Source organism: Pelodiscus sinensis, chromosome 8 (assembly GCF_049634645.1).
Source record: "Pelodiscus sinensis isolate JC-2024 chromosome 8, ASM4963464v1, whole genome shotgun sequence".
Classification (NCBI taxonomy): domain Eukaryota; kingdom Metazoa; phylum Chordata; order Testudines; family Trionychidae; genus Pelodiscus; species Pelodiscus sinensis.
In genome coordinates, this window is record NC_134718.1 from 70,763,427 (window position 1) to 70,780,748 (window position 17,322).

Consider the following 17,322-nt stretch of genomic DNA (forward strand, 5'->3'; position numbering starts at 1 on the left):
AGGGGGGAGAGAAGGGATGGGAGGAGAGGCCACTGTGGATGTATGGGAAGGGGAGAGCAGGGGGCTGGGAAAAGAGACAGGAGAGCTGGGAAGGGGGTTCAGGGAGGGGCATGGGAAGGAGACAGGAGAGCTGGGAAGGGGGTTCAGGGAGGGGCTGGGAAGGAGACAGGAGAGCTGGGAAGGGGGTTCAGGGAGGGGCTGGGAAGGAGACAGGAGAGCTGGGAAGGGGGTTCAGGGAGGGGCATGGGAAGGAGACAGGAGAGCTGGGAAGGGGGTTCAGGGAGGGGCTGGGAAGGAGACAGGAGAGCTGGGAAGGGGGTTCAGGGAGGGGCTGGGAAGGAGACAGGAGAGCTGGGAAGGGGGTTCAGGGAGGGGCATGGGAAGGAGACAGGAGAGCTGGGAAGGGGGTTCAGGGAGGGGCTGGGAAGGAGACAGGAGAGCTGGGAAGGGAAGAGGGCAGCATGGACACAGGGACAAGGGCGATGGGGAGGAGAAGTGGGGGGCAGACGGGGGCAGGAGGAGGTGAGAAGAGGGCGGGGGAAGAGGAGGGAGGGAGGGCGAGAGTGAGGGGGAAGAGAATGGGTGAGGGGAGGAAGTAAAGTGGGGGCAGGAGGAGCACGGGGGGCAGGGGAAGGAGGTGGGGGAGGGGACACGGGGGGCAGGGGGAGGGGTACGGTGGGTGGGGTGGGGGAGGGGACACGGGGGCAGGGGGAGGGGTACGGTGGGTGGGGTGGGGGAGGGGACACGGGGCCAGGGGGAGGGGTACGGTGGGTGGGGTGGGGGAGGGGACACGGGGGCAGGGGGAGGGGTACGGTGGGTGGGGTGGGGGAGGGGACACGGGGCCAGGGGGAGGGGTACGGTGGGTGGGGTGGGGGAGGGGACACGGGGGCAGGGGGAGGGGTACGGTGGGTGGGGTGGGGGAGGGGACACGGGGGCAGGGGGAGGGGTACGGTGGGTGGGGTGGGGGAGGGGACACGGGGGCAGGGGGAGGGGTACGGTGGGTGGGGTGGGGGAGGGGACACGGGGGGCAGGGGAGGGGTACGGGGGTGGGGGAGGGGAGGGGCTCTCGGGGGGGGAGGGGCGCGGTGCGGCCGGGGGGTCTCACCTCGCTCATGGTGCCGCGGGCGGGGCGGGGCGGGGAGGCGCTGGGGGAGGCTCCGGGCCGGGCTCTGGGCTCTGGGCTGTGTACGGAGCCGCCTCCCGCCTCCTAGCAACCGGCCCGCGCGCTCCGCGGGGGGGGCCTGGGACAGCGCAGCAGAGACGAGGCAGGGCGGGGGTGCGGTGGGGCAGGGGGGATGGGGCAGGGGGTCACTAGGGCAGAGGTGTGGGGGATGGGGCAGGAGGGGTGGGGCAGGGGGTCACTAGGGCAGAGGTGTGGGGGATGGGGCAGGAGGGGTGGGGCAGGGGGTCACTAGGGCAGGGGTGTGGGGGATGGGGCAGGAGGGGTGGGGTAGGGGGTCACTAGGGCAGAGGTGTGGGGGATGGGGCAGGGGGGGTGGGGCAGGGGGTCACTAGGGCAGAGGTGTGGGGGATGGGGCAGGAGGGGTGGGGCAGGGGGTCACTAGGGCAGAGGTGTGGGGGATGGGGCAGGGGGGGTGGGGCAGGGGGTCACTAGGGCAGAGGTGTGGGGGATGGGGCAGGGGGGATGGGGCAGGGGGTCACTAGGGCAGAGGTGTGGGGGATGGGGCAGGGGGGGTGGGGCAGGGGGTCACTAGGGCAGAGGTGTGGGGGATGGGGCAGGAGGGGTGGGGCAGGGGGTCACTAGGGCAGAGGTGTGGGGGATGGGGCAGGGGGGGTGGGGCAGGGGGTCACTAGGGCAGAGGTGTGGGGGATGGGGCAGGAGGGGTGGGGCAGGGGGTCACTAGGGCAGAGGTGTGGGGGATGGGGCAGGGGGGTGGGGCAGGGGGTCACTAGGGCAGAGGTGTGGGGGATGGGGCAGGAGGGGTGGGGCAGTGGGGTAGGGAGTCACTAGGGCAGGGGTGTGGGAAAAGAGCAGCAGTGAGGATGAGTTGGGAGAGGTGGGGGTTGGGGAGAGGAATGAGATGTGAGGAGGGGGGTTGTTAGGGTAGGGGTGTGGGGATGGAGCAAGGCGGGGGATTAGGTGAGGTAGGGCAGGGGATAACTAGGGCAGGAGGAGGGGAATAGAGGTAGGGCAGAGGTGCAGGATGAAGCAGAGGGTGAGGTGAGGCAAAGGGGCCACTATGGCAGGAATGCAGGGACAGAGCAGGGGAGTTAGGTGAGGCAGCAGGAAGTCACTGGGGCAGGGGTATGGGGATGGGGCAGAGTACAGGGGGTGAGGTGAGGGTCATTAGGGTGGAGGTGTGGGGACAGCAGCAGTGAGGATGAGTTGGGATAGATGGAGGTTGGTGGGTGTGGGGAGGAGGTTGGAGTGAGGAATGCGATGTGATGAGAGGGATCACCAGGGCAGAAGGTGGGAAAAGAGGAGAGGCACACCAACAAGGCAATAACATATGCCCATCATTGCCCTTGCTCCAAGGTTCATGCCAGCCCTCTTTTGAGCCAGGGTCCCCACACTCAGCCAATTCCCGTTACCCCCTAAGCCTCCTGCATAGAGGATAGTCTCCCGGTTGCTGCCTCCCAAACCCCAGGTTCTCAGGTGTAAATCAGATAAACACCAGCACACACACATACCGCTTAGATAGCTTTGGAAAATGGGAGCACAGTGAGGTTGCAGCATTTGTCAAACCCAGAGCACTGGTACTGAGGACCTAACAGATATACCCAACTTGGGGAAAGGCAACTTTGATTCTATCCTATCCTATCCTCTTCCTTCTCATCTCTCTCTGTTAAAGCGTTTCCAGCAAGGGATCCCAAAACATTATTACATGCTACACACCATGCCTCTGAAATGCAGCCGCAAGCATGAGGTGCTCACCACCCAGTACATAGCCCATCAGTGCAGCCAAGGGGAATTTTGGTGAAGGACACTGAGACATGCTACTCATAAGCAAATGCCTGGGGATTATTAGAGACAAGTTGGATGAGGTAATATATTTTATTAATATTATTAAACATCTGCCCAGAGTAGACAGCTCAACGGATTTTATGTTCTCATCTGGAAGAGTCACACACATCTACTATCTGCCTCAGAAGGTTGAAGGATTACTTTGGGCCTGCAGAGATTTGAATGTTTGGCTCAAGGGAATTCAAGTATTTCATATCAGAATTCAAGAAGATGCAGGTACTGAGCATCTTTAAGAAACTGGCAACTTATTTTAGGTCCTTAATATAGATTTTGGTGCCAATCTTTCAGTCTCCAAGTGCCCTAATCCCTCTGAGCCTCAATTTTCTCAGCTGTAAAGTGGGGCTTACAATACATCATAGGCCTGTAGTGAGTGGTGCTGGTTTGGAATTGTTTAACTACGTGTTTTAACTACGTGTTTTAACTACATCATGGTTTTTTATTAAAATCAAAATGTTTGCAGATGGGATTCCCATAGAAACCTGCATGGTTTCCTGCCAGCTCACCTAACAGGCTGTGAGGGTGTCCCTGTTTGCAGGACCTGTTCTCTAGGAACATGAGGGCTTCCAGGCCCCCGGCCATAGGTCCAAAAGCCTGGAATCCTTTGTTTTCCAGCTCTGATCTAGTGAGACTATGTCTTAATATGGTTTTTTTCCCACAATGCCTAGTACACTGGTGTCCTGATCTTGGTTAGGTCTTCCAGGACTTTTTGTGACACAAACAAATAATAATACATTATAAAATTTTCTTACCCGTGTCTACAAATGAGGGACAAACAACTAGCACCTTGTTTTACCAATTAAATGGCAAAATGGAGATTTTCAGGCCTAATGGGTAATCATGAATTTTAAACTGTGTTCTGAAGGTAAATGATTCATGTATAAAACTTCTGTCATGCTGAAACAGTATAGAAGATTCTAACCCAAGGGCAAACTAATTAAAAACATACATCTAGTCTTGTTTTACCTTGTTTTATTATTTCTCTAGTATTATATGATATGAGTGCAACAAATGAAGAAGATAAGTCTCTGCTCAAAAGACCTAACAACCTAAGGATCCAATTCACCAACTCTTCTTTACCATGAAAGTTTCTTATATGAGGAAGGATTGAGAGATCAGCTTCTAATGTGATAGACAATCAAAAATAAATTATAGGGGTGGAGAGAAGAGAGCTGCATCAAAGAACTGATGCTGCTTCAAATGTCCTTCTTACAGATAATCACAGAAGTGTAGGGCTGGAAGGAACCTCAAGAGGTCATCGAATCAATCCCCACCACACCAAGGCAGGATAAAGTACACTTAAGTAACACCATCCCTGCAAGATGTTTGTCTAACCCTGTTCTTAAAAGCCACCGGTGATAGATATTCCACAACCTCCTTAGGTACTTTGTTGAATCCCTTAAATAGCTTTTAGCTAGAAAGGTTTCCCTCAGGTTTCTTCTGGTCAGGAATCTTTATTCTCTTCCTTGAGTTCAAATGGATGAAACAAGTATCCATACGTGTTTCCTTTTCACAGGTGTGGGTGTGGAGGAGCAATCAACAAAATCTTTGGCCTTTGATATTTCATAGTGGCTCATTTGATTTCTTTGAGTCTTCTTGTGTGCAAACCCAGGACTTTACATTAATTCATTAATGCTTCTTTCCTATTTAGGAGCTACGCAATATAGAGATTTACTGTGCGAACATTCAATATAACCTTTTACCATGAGCTACATCTGTTATAAAATACATCAATACACACAGCACTGTGACAGACTCAGACCAGCTGTCTGCCACTCACTGGTGGAGGTAAAACAAAAAACAGGACTATGTAGCACTTTAAAGACTAACAAGATGGTTTATTAGGTGATGAGCTTTCATGGGCCAGACCCACTTCCTCAGAACAAATAGTAGAAGAAAATTGGCACAACCATATATACCAAAGGATACAATCACAAAAAATGAACACATATGAAAAGGACAAATCAAACTTCAGAACAGAAGGGGGGTGGGAGGGGAGTGGTAAATGTCTGTGAGCTAATGATATGAGAGGTGATAATTGGGGAAGCTATCTTTGTAATGAGTAAGATAATTAATGTCTTTGTTTAAGCTTAGGTGTAAAGTGTCGAATTTAAGCATGAATGACAGTTCGGAGGATTCTCTTTCAAGTGTAGTCTTAAAAGGTCTTTGAAGCAGGATGCAGGTAATCAAGTCATTGAGACAATGCCCTTTCTGGTTGAAATGGCAAGAAACTGTTTTTTCTTTGTGATCCTGTCTAATATCGGTTTTGTGAGCATTGATTCTTTGGCGAAGTGTCTGAGACGTTTGTCCAATGTACATAGCAGACGGACACTTTTGGCACATGATAGCATAAATTATATTTCTGGATGAGCAGGAATATGTGTTCTTGATCTAACTCAATTGGTTAGGTTCAATAATGGTATCAGCAGAGTGAATATGTGGACAAAGCTGGCAACGGGGTTTGTTGCAAGGGAAGGTTCCAGGGTTGGTATTAGTGTGGTATGTCCTGTGGTTGTTGGTAAGAATCATCTTGAGCTTAGGTGGTTGTCTATAGGAGACTATGGGTCTCCATTACAAAGATAGCTTCCCCAGTTATCACTTCTAATATCATTAGCTCACAGACATTTACCTCTCCCCCCCCATCCCTCTTCTGTTCTGAAATTTGATTTGTCCTTTTCATATGTGCTCATTTTTTGTTGATTGTATCCTTTGGTATATATGGTTGTGCCAATTTTCTTCCACTATTTGATCTGAGGAAGTGGGTCTGGCCCACGAAAGCTCATCACCTAATAAACCATCTTGTTAGTCTTTAAAGTGCTACATAGTCCTGTTTTTTGTTTCAGCTACACCAGACTAACACGGCTACATTTCTATCACTATTCTACATGGTGGAGGTAATACATTCTGGAACTTGGGTGAACAGTTTTCTCTTTCCTGAGTAAAAAAAGGCCAAACCTAAGTCCCGCATAATCAGATAGGCACCGGGGTCAATCAGAACTTGTTAGAAGCTACAGGCTGATTAGTTACCTGCAGCCAATTAAGACCACTTTAAAAGGGCTCCCCCCAGGCAAGGAAGGAGGAAATGCTGTGTGGAGGACTGACAAAAGGAAAGCTACTAGGAGGGATTATTTGGGGAAGTGGCCCAGGGAAAAACTGCCAGATTGAGAGGCCTGTTACTGCCTCCTTAGGGTCCCTGGGCTGGAACTTGGTATAGCAGGTGGGCCTGGGTTCCTCCCCACAATAGCTCAACCTCTGCCTTGAGAAGGGAGATCAGGGCTCCAGAGGGGATTTTACCCCAAACTTATGAACTAGCCTGTGATGAGTGTGGCTCAGTAGGCTGTGGCTCCTGCCTTGAATAAAGAGAAAGAGGCTTTGTGGAGGGCCACAGTGAGCCTCTAAGGCTACCACTATCCACCAATAGTGCAAGACCCACAGGGAACAGCTGGAGCTTTGCCACCAACACCTACAAGCATTTCATCATATGGAAATATTCTTTTCAACTTAACAGGCAGGCGAGCCATGCATTGGTCAATGCTCAGTGAAACTTAGGGGCCTTGTCATGAGCTCATTTATGATCTGATCTGCCATCATCACACTCATCTCAATTTAGTTTTTAAAGTGAGCTTTTATCCTTCCTCCCTTTAAGTCCCTCTACAGGTGATGGTAAGGGCCAAAATTCTCTGTACCACGCAAAAACAAACATAGGATGCAATAAGAACAACAAGTGATGGTCTCAAGTTGCAATGTGGGAAGTCTAGGTTGAATATTAGGAAAAACTAAACAAATTTCACCCATTCAATTTTCAATGGAATGGGTTGCCTGTGGAGGCTGTGGAAACTCCATCCATAGAGTTTTTTAAGGCCAGAGTTGGTAAAACCGTGGCTGGAATGATTTAGTTGGGCTTGGTCCTGCTTTTGGCAGTGGGTTGGACTAGATCTCCTGAGGTCTCTTCCTACCCTAATCTTGTATGATTCTATGCCAGGTGCAGTTATGGTGGGATTCCATTCAAAACAGGGATGAACTTGATTCAAAATGTTTTATTTCATTTAAGGTGTTGTTTGTGTCTTCTTGTAACAATTCTGGTTTGGCTCAAGTGACATTAATAGTCCATAATCAGGTAGCAGAATCAGCTGTATCAATTAACTGAACAGAAAAGTTTAGGACAGAGATCTTTATCCTAAACTTGATTCTCCAGAAGTGACGAGGAGTCCTGTGGCACCTTATAGACTAACTGAAGTGTAGGAGCATAAGCTTTCGTGGGCAAAGACCCACTTCGTCAGATGCATGGCACGAAAAGCTTATGCTCCTACACTTCAGTTAGTCTATAAGGTGCCACAGGACTCCTCGTCGCTTTTGCAGATTCAGACTAACACGGCTACCCTTCTGATACTTGATTCTCCAGGTAATCTCCAGATGTATGGGCATGCAATATTTGGTAACTTGAATAGAAATTGTTGCTTAGGACGTATTTGAGGTCACAGTTCTATGCCAATAATTTGATGTGTACTTTAAATTGTAGTGACATAAAAGTGATAAGCCATTATTCAGCAAGGAAGGATTTATGGGCCTCTGCAGAGGTATAAAGATGCAGTAAAATCTTATCATAACATCCCCCAGGAGACTGTAAGTTCTTTGGGGCAGGGACCATCACTTTATGTCTTTTCTGTAAAGTGCATATTACCCCTTTGGGCATGATAAAATAAATAAGGATAAAAAGAAGAAATAACAGAAAGCAGGGGACTTGGTTTTTATGTCTTTGTACACCTTTGCATTGTCGGAACGAAAATCACCAGGTGGCGCTGTACTACCACAACGATGCCGTGGCTACGCCATCATAGTAATTATTAGTAATCAGCCCATTACATTTCCAGAGTATATTACAAATGTTAATTAATCAATATTTAAGATCTACAATAGCCTAATTAATAGGCAAGTGTGCTTGAGGTTCCATACGTTGGTCCATTTTCTACTGTATTTAATTTTGCAAATTGGTGGAATTAACAGGATGATTTATGTGAGTATAGAAGGATTTGTCCAGAAATGTGCTAAGATTACAAATCACAACTTCATTTTTCTAGTGGCCAACAATGAAAATTCCTCTGGGATGTGGATATCCAGCTGTGCTCATCAGCCTCATACACCATCACCAGTACTAATAAGGATTCTGTCAGTAGAATTTAACTGAAATTGATTTGTTCATAAATACATAGATTCCAAGGTCAGAAAGGACCATTGTGGTGTCTAGTCTGACTTCCTGTGTAACACAGACCACAGAACTTTCCCCAATAATTCCAAGATCAGATTTTTTTTTTCAGAAAAACAGCCAATGAATCCACCATGATTCTTGGTAAATTGTTCCAATGGTTAGTTATCCTATCAAATATTTGCCCCTTGTTTACAGTCTAAATTTGTCTAGCTTCAGCTTCCAGCCAATGGACTGTATTATAAGTTTCTCTTCTAGTTTGAAGCACTCATTATTAAATATTTGTTCCCCACGTGGACACTTATAGACTGTGATTAAGTCAGCCCTTAATCTTCTCTTCACAGGGCAGAATAGAATCTGGCTTCCTCTCCCATAGTTGGGTCACTTTTTGCAGTACTAAAAGTAGCGGGATATTGTTAGTAAAAGTAAGCCTGATTTGTTTCTAGTCATTGGTAAATGTTGTGGGTTGTTTCATTGTTTGATTATTTGTTAGCATGGCAGAATTTTGTTTTTGTTATCGTTTTGACAGATAAAATCAATGTTCATTACAAAAATGTTTTGAATTCTGATTTACTTAAATGTTTGCACTTGCAGGACATTATGCAGGTGCTGGTAAATAACTTAATGACAGCAAGCACTGAGATTCAAAAAGCTAAAGTTTATAACTGTTAGATTGTTAACATCACATGTCAAAATACACAAAAAATATCTTTAAAACAAACTCTAATAACTTCTGAAACAGCAATTTTCTTTCTTTCCTATTTGTAGATTTTGATTATTATTGATGAAATATTTCTTCATCCATTTATCAGTGAACAGTGAAATCAACATTTACTGACATTTACCAATTAAAATCTAGTCTCTGAGCCTATCTTGTTTTGTTTGATTTTTTATATCAATTATTTTTGTTATTCCAAAATTAAACGGAGATGTGAGCACATGCCCATTACAAATTGAACTGAACCTTCCGACCTTCTATACATAGGACCCAGAAGAGCTATCAACTAGTAACAACATTTGATCTTAAACTGGAATTGAGCCAGTAACCTAGAGAAAAGAGGAACCATATCCCATTGCCATTTTCATACAGTCAAATCATTTACTGGCTAATAGGTCGTCCAGTCTGTGTCCCTCTTGTAATAAAAATTCCCAAGTAAAGGTGTTGGTGAGCTAGTAGCTAGAATAGCTAAGTGTTATTCTAATCCAGGACTACTCAACATACAGCCCGTGGGCCGCATGAGGCCTACAGCCTGTTTGTTTGTGTCCCGTGATGCAGTTTGGGTTTACGATGCAGTTTGTGTTGATATGTGTTTTAGTAGTTACATTCCTGGACTGTTATGAAGCCAGAACAAAAAAGTAGTCAATAGAATGGTCTTTCTTTGATATGCATTTTAGTAGTTAAATTCCTGGACTGTCATTGCTCATTAAAAGTGCTGTCATATGGGTGGAAATCGGGTAACTTTTGCATTTTATTAATATCAGCAGAACTGACTTAAATGGGCCTGTGTTTTGTGTAGTCTTGCCTTAGTCTTTGTATTGGTGCCAGTCCGTGTGAAAAGTAATTTGCATGTCTATGCAACCACATTTAAGTTGTGGCTCTTGGCAATGATACATGTATCATTGTGGCCCCTGGGGCTTCCAAAGTTAAGTAGCCCTGTTCTAATCTATGTATACAATTACCTGTTTTGTTTTTTAAAAAATAAAATAACTATGAAAATCACATTCTCGGGTTACATCTAATCTCGATGTCACACTTAACCCAGTATTCATTAGCATACCGCCTCCATCCCCAACAGACAAGAGCCTACCCGTAGCGCAACAAAACATCCTTGACTTTCTCCCTATGGCCCTGCCAGCCTCTGAGATTTCCATCCCTTTTTTCCATTTGTACCTAGGGCCAGACCTTCCAAGCCCTTTATCTCTCAGCCAATCAAGCCCCCGCTTCCCCTCTTGTCCGCTCACCAGATAAACTGTGATTTCCATCATAGCTAACATGCAGTCAGCGGCTTTGCTTAATTTTTTGCTGCACTCCAGTATCTTTTAGCTCCCTCCATTACCTGCTCACCATACAGACACAGAGATTCCCCCATCATCCTTCTGTTGCTGCTTTTGCTCCCTGGTTAGTCTTCATGTTCAAGAACATTTGAACGTGTCTGAGATGAGGTGGGTTCCATTATTTCTAGTTTTACTATTCTCTGACCAATGAAAATAGTTTGCCCCCACTTCTCACCATAGCAACCCTTCTCTGCCTTCCAAAGGAGCTGCTGCCATCGGCTCTGACTTCCAATTTCCCCTATGCATAATATATTCCTTTGCCTCATAACTCACTCCCACTAAACCCTTTGGTAGCTGTAAATTAGCCTGACACATTTCATTGTGTGATCCTCGCGTCTCCTGTGGGGGCCCTGTAAAAATTAACCCTCCACTTTTAATACCCATGAAGGCCAAACCAGTGCAAAGTCCTAAGACAACTAGAAGGTCAGGGGGAAGATGAGGCCACCATATGTCCAGCCTGAAGCCAGAAGAAGGCGACTTTGTGTCTCTGCATCTTTATGTGAAACTGGCCGGCAGCTGTGGAAGAGTCACTGTTTGATGGAATTCTCCCCCTCACCCCCAACCCCTTTATACACCCTTCTCCGTGTGCCGCTGTCCTCTGAACAACTCATTGCTGAGTGGCACTGGAACTTCAGAGGTACAAGGGTGATGCCACAAAAAGGACTATGATATTAGTCGTAAGTGGATGATGAAGGATGCTCGGGGGGCGGATGCACGTAAATAGGGGCAAAGGTGTAGGCTATTTGACATGTGCTTTCAGGTCACTTGTATGGTTGTGGCTGTTAAAATGCTGCACCCTGTTCTGTTCATTCACAGCCAGATGTACTACAGCATTCAGGGCTCAGCAAGGCCTGGATCTAGCAGGATTATCATTCCTTTCTGTGCTGTTAATCTGAATCCCTGTGTGTGCATATCAGCAAGGCAACCATATGTTCCGTTCCCTTTGTGAGTCAGATAGCTAGAGGGCTACCACAGGATCTATTCCACTGACGCAGGGCCTGACATTTGACTCCCCTATTGTGTCCCTAATTTCTGTTTGCAAAGCCTGTGTAATTATCTATATATGTGCTTTTGTCGTGGTGGCGTCGGTGGTCGTTGTTTTTGTTTTAATTGCTTATAGAAAAATACTGCAATGTTAATTTTAAAAAGGATTAGACTCAATGGTAGGAATAAAAAATGGAAATCCCTCTACCTTCTCGGATGACTGACTGAAAGTAAATGGGGAAGCTGTCCGACATTCCAATCCTGGGGCAGATTCTGCTAACTTCACTCGATTGTTGTTTGTAGTGTAGTAGCATTAAGGCAAACCAGTTGTGGACCAAGAATCCACTGTGCTAGGTGCTGCAGTCCTATGAACTTCAGCGGGGCTGCTCGCAGACTAAAGTACTACCGGCGTAAGGCTGATGGAATTTTTGTCCTTTGTGAAATTCAATTAATATCTTACTAAATGATCTTAAGACATAGCTCATAGACTACAGCTGTCTGGACACATTATTGGCTCATCTCCTTGTTTCGGGCTGCTAAATTGCATAAAAAGACAGATCCAAATAAATTAAATACTTTCTTAAGATCTCTAGGGAAAGCCATATTATGCCATCGTAACTGGCAACGATGGAGGATCATGAATGGGATGGAAGATAGGTTCAAGAGATCTGCAGTGTTGAAGGTGTTATGCTGAAAATACTTGAGCCAATCTGTTATGAGGTTATTGGACGATCAGAGGCTTGGAGCCCATCCCTTCTCCTCTCTCTATTCCCCTCCCTGCATTCGTCCCTTCTGGACTGTTACTGTTTGCTGACAGTGAAAAAGGTCAAGCTAGAGAATTTAACCCAACCCTACCGAGTAGGATTATTGAGAAGGAATTAAACCAGCAGTGAAAGGGTTGCATTAAGCACACAGCTCCTTTGTTAGACACAGCAATACACGAGAAACTAAACATTCCCTTAAACTAGCCTCTCTTCCACAAACATACACAGACAGTTCCTGTGCTGGTCCCACACAGGGCCGACTTATCTATTAGGCACAGTAGGCACAGTGCTAGGTCCCACGATACTTTTAGGGGCCCACGAAAATGTTTTAATTTTTTTTAAATCAGAAGAAAAAAATGAACTTTTAGGGTCGAAGAAAATGTTTTAATTTTTTTCTCACATCAAAAAAAAAAAAACTTTTAGGGCCCACAAAAATCTATTAAATTTTGCCTAAAACAGAAAAAAAAAGTTGAAGTATTTAAAGTTATATCAAAAATATATATATATATATTTTTTTTATGGAGGAAGGGGCCCACGGAGGCAAAAGTGTCTACGGCCCATGAAAGACATAATGCGGCCCTGGTCCCACACAGTGCCTGCTGGGGAAACAGGAAGGTGGTTACCAGCCTATAGACAGCTCCTTTTCTTGTTTGTTTTTCTCAGTTTTCTGGTCTGATCCCCCAAATCACGGTACTCAAATGGATCCCCACCACCAGTAATTCACTTTACTTGATTCTTGTTGAGGGCGAAGGACATTATTATCTGTTAGCAAGTTATAATTGATGTAAAGCCAAATTGTTGTCGGCTTAGGTTCTGTAAATTCTCCATATGGTTCCCCCGTCCTGAATGAATGCATGGTGAGTGTGGGGAAACGAACATGCAGTCGGTGATGAACTTTTACTCACCTGAACGTGAGTGCAGTGCACATGGCCCAGAAAGAACAGTGAGGAAGGCCTATGGACCCAGAATCTACACATGGCCTGTAACTTCGTCGATCCAACAAAGAGAGAGAACCCGAAAGGGGATCACCAAGCAAGACCTCCCGAGGGTGCCCTCTGCTCGGATCGCCAGGCCAGCGAACTGGTTCTGGGGTCATCAGGGGAAGATACCAACAGCATGAACCTCAGGATGAACTGGTGCCTGGCGCTCAGCCTGTATTTCATTGGACTGTAAGTGTGATTGCAGATAGTGAGAGTGAGTCTCTCCTTTCCCCTTCTTCCAGAGTAGGTTAAGGCAATTAGGGACATTTGCGATCATTAGCTCGTGGTGCTAATCCTTGTTAGGCCAAGGTTAATTGCACGCTTGCAACAATTCTTAGATCGTCTTTCCCCAAAGGAGTCACATATCTTTATCAGTGGGTGTATTATTACTAACTTTTACCTAATCAGTATGTCAGAAGGGGCTAGGAGGAGTGGTACCCAAAATCATCCCACTTTTATTCACTCTGGTGTAAGTGTCACCTTTTGCTATTAGGTTGTGATGACTAAGTCATGCTGGAACTTTCCTCGTTGGATAGTTACTTTTGCATGGGCTCATACTTACTGACCAATAAGTTCAGTATTAATTCTGCATGTGAAATGATGGCAGGCAGAGCCAAACCTGGGACCTCTGGAGCTTAGTGCCTCTACAGATTGAGCTAAAAGCCAGTTGACTTTCAGCTAAAGCTGCAGTGCAGTGGTTCCCAAGCTGTGATCCGCGGACCGCTCAGGCTCCACGAGGGCACTGCAGGGGGTCCATGGAAAGTTTTTAAAAGTAAGGAACAGGCCTATAGCACTGGGCCCAATCCTTACTTTTCTTTTCTTCTCCCCTCCCACCCCGAGCACAGGGGTGGGGGGCAGCCGAGCATGCCGGGGCGCAGCTTACTTTTGATCCTGTTCTCTGGAAGCTAAGGGAGCGTGGGGAAAGTGCTTGTATGCAGTGCATGCCTCTCATGTCTGGCTGGTGTGTGAGAGGCATGCACAGGATGCAAGCACTTTCCCCTCACACCCTTAGTGTCTGGGGAACGGGATCAAAAGCAAGCCGCAACCCAGAGCACATGGCTGTTTTACCCCCCTCCCACACTCCCGAAGTTCCACCTTGTCCCCCTACCCTCCTGAATTGGTCAAGGGCCGCACTCTTCCATATTAATAGAGGAGATGTGATGTTTGGGATGGAGGTTGGGTTTAGAAGGGAGCTTGGGATAAGGAATTGGGGTACAGGAGGGGGTGTGGGATCTGGAAGCTTGAGTGAAGGAAGAAGTTGTGACTAGGGTGCAGGAGGTGGTGCAGGGCTTCGGGTTGTGACCTAACCGTGCTACTGCCTACTGTGAGGTACAGCATCGTACCTGCCGTAGGTCTCTAGGTTGCCTCAGGTGTGTAGACCACAGCATCGCACATACTGGTTGTGGAAGGGTATCTTACTTGGCATGCAAGGGTAAGCTGCCAAGTACCATCTTTTGTTCAAGAACTAACTTGCCCACAATGATTCAGGGAGGAAGAACAGAAGAGACATCACTGTAGCAGAATCAACATCTGTCTTTTCCTGAAATCAACTCCTTGCCTGTCAAGTCCATTTGGACAGAATCCAGAGCTGGTCCTTGTCATGAGGTCCTCCAAAATCAGCAAGACATTGTAGAGATCTTCTGTTACTCCATTTCCCCTACCTGGGGGTGGGGAGAGGCTGCGTGTGCTAGCCCCCTCTTGCAGCACAATATTGCAGCTCCCATTAGCCATTTTCCAGCCAATGCGAGCTGCCTGTTGGAAGAACAGGCAGCATACAAAGTACCCTTCTTTCCCTCCTCCCCTGTGGGCTCATAGCTGCTCACAGACACGCAGGGCCCTGCATCTGGCTGCTTTGATCAGCCTACCAGGGCATGGAACACAGGAAGACCTGACTGAGAGAGCTGCTGGCTGGGATTCACCAACGTAAATATCTCCTGGCCAAAGCTTCCCTCTTGCAACCCAGTCCCTTCCACCTCCCAATCCTCTGCTTCCCCCATGCCTGCACCCCTACCCCACTTAACCCAAACCCTCTGTGCCCCCCTCATGCACCTACACCCCCTCCCAGACCTTCCACTCAAATCACCTAACCCAGGTCACAACCCAAAATACGTGAGCCAATCTGTTATGAAGTTATTGGACAATTGGGGGGGGGGGGTCGGAGGCAGAATTGGACACAGTACTCCAGATGTGGCCTCAGCAGTGCAGAATAAAAGGGAATAATAACTCCTCCAGATTCAAGTAAAACCTCAAGCTCTCAAGTAAAATAGCCATCAAGTGGGTGCCTACAGATTAGGAATGTAGGAACAACACACACATTGCCAATAAGCCCCAACAGAGTCAGATAGCTACACAGGCTTTGTGTATGTGAGTATCTAACCTAGGAAAAGTCAGGCACGTCAAATAACTGACACCACATCCCAGCTCAAAGCATATTACATGGAAGGCTTCAGACAAAGGTGTCCTATGCTGTATGTATTGTTTCTTTTTTGATATTGCACAGTTCTGGTGCACTACCATACATGGGTCATAAGCAAGGTAAGTCTGTTTCAGCAAAAACAAGGCATTTGGTAGCACCTTAAAGATTAACAACTTTACTAGGGTATTAGAGTATATGCTTTCCTGAGTTACAACTCACTTCCACAGATGCTATCCCTATCCTGTCTTTGTAACAAACCCCATTGCCAGCTCTGTCCACACGTCTACCCTGGTGATCCTATCACAGGACCTTCCTAACCATATCAGCTATACCATCAAAGGCCCATTCACAGGCATGACTACTAATGTAATATGTGCCAACAGTACCCCTCTTTCATGTACATAGGACAAACAGCACCATTTCTACCAAAATGGACACACATCAGACATTATGAATGGCAACATCCAAAATCCAGTGGGGAATAGGGATGTAAGCAACTGGTCAAGTGACTACCCGACTACTTGCTCCCCCTCCCTCCGCTGCCTCTGTATCAGAGGCAGCAAGGGGGTAGGGAGCAGGAGCCAGAAGGAGGGGAACAGGGAAAGCAGAGCCGTGGTGGTCCCGGAACCAGTGCAAGCCAGAACTGCTCAGTCCCGGCTCACACTGGTCCTAGGAGCAAACCCCACTGTGGCTTTGCACTTTAAATATAGTAAGAGCCCAGCAGCTCACACTACATTTAAAAAGCAGAGCTACAGCAGCGCTAACGAGCCCTCCCCCCCCCCATCGACTAATCAAGTAGTCAATGGAAATTCCATCGACTTCTGGATTAGCTAGTTAACCGGTATTTAACATCCCTAGTGGGGGAACACTTTAAGCTGCTGGGCACAGTTTCAGACTTGCAAGTTGCCGTTCTCAGACAGAAAAACTTCAAAAACAGACTGCAGAGAGAAACTGCTGAGCTGGAATTCATATGCAAATGACAGGTTGAACCAAGATCTAAGTAAACACTTGGGCTACGTCTAGATTGAATCCCTTTTTCGGAAAAGGGATGCAAATTAGATGTATTGCAATTGTTAATGAAGTGGGGATTTAAATCTCTCTCGCTTCATTAGCATAAAAATGGCTGCCACTTTTTTTCAGCACGGAGCTTTGCCGGAAAAAAGCGCCAGTCTAGATGCTGATCTTTCGGAAAATAAAGCCTTTTCCGAAAGATCCCTTATCTCTTATTTTAAGAGGGATAAAGGATCTTTCAGAAAAGGCTTTATTTCCCGAAAGGTCCGCGTCTAGACTGGCGCTTTTTTCCGGCAAAGCTCTGTGCCGAAAAAGCGGCAGCCATTTTTATGCTAATGAAGCAGGGGAGATTTAAATCCCCGCTTCATTAGCACTTGTGATAGGTCTAATTTGCATCCCTTTTCTGAAAAAGGGATTCAATCTAGACGTAGCCATGGATTGGTTCTCACCTTACAAAAGGGAATTTCCCACTCAGGCACTTTCACCTTCTCATCACTGTTGGAGATAAGCCACTTCCATTCTGATTTATTTAGCACTGATGTCACACTGCCATCTCTGTATCTTTTTCGCTTCAGCATCTGAGGAAATGAGTTGTAGTTTGGGAAAACTTATGCTCAAATTCCTTAATTAATGTGTTAGTCCTGAAAGTGCCACAGCATTCCTTGTTGGAAGAGCTGAAAAAAGCAATTCTAGGCCCACTACTAAGCAGTTCTCCCAGGAAAGGGTAACAGCTGCTTTGCCAGTGTATTACCATAATTCAATGCAATTGTCACCATGTCCTGACAAGATGGCATTGCAGTGACCCCAAAGGGCTTTCAGCCCTGCTTTACCTGCCCTGCTGGCCTATCAGAATCAGAAATAAAGCAACCTTTGTCCTATTAAGCAGCTCCAGAGAATTACATTCTTGGTAGGGAGTCATGGTGATA

At 46.8% G+C, this 17,322-nt stretch overlaps 1 protein-coding gene across 2 annotated transcripts in view; it reads right to left on the bottom strand.

Moving 5' to 3' along the window:
- The window catches only part of CFAP58 (cilia and flagella associated protein 58), a 97,580-nt gene extending 96,390 nt beyond the window's left edge, over nt 1-1,190 (bottom strand). For both annotated transcript variants that reach the window (XM_075935520.1, XM_075935519.1), the window contains exon 1: nt 1,106-1,190. In XM_075935520.1, the coding sequence (XP_075791635.1) occupies nt 1,106-1,114 (9 nt within the window). In that variant the 5' untranslated portion in view covers nt 1,115-1,190. The remainder of the gene's footprint in view (nt 1-1,105) is intronic.
- Between the last annotated feature and the right edge of the window lie 16,132 nt (nt 1,191-17,322).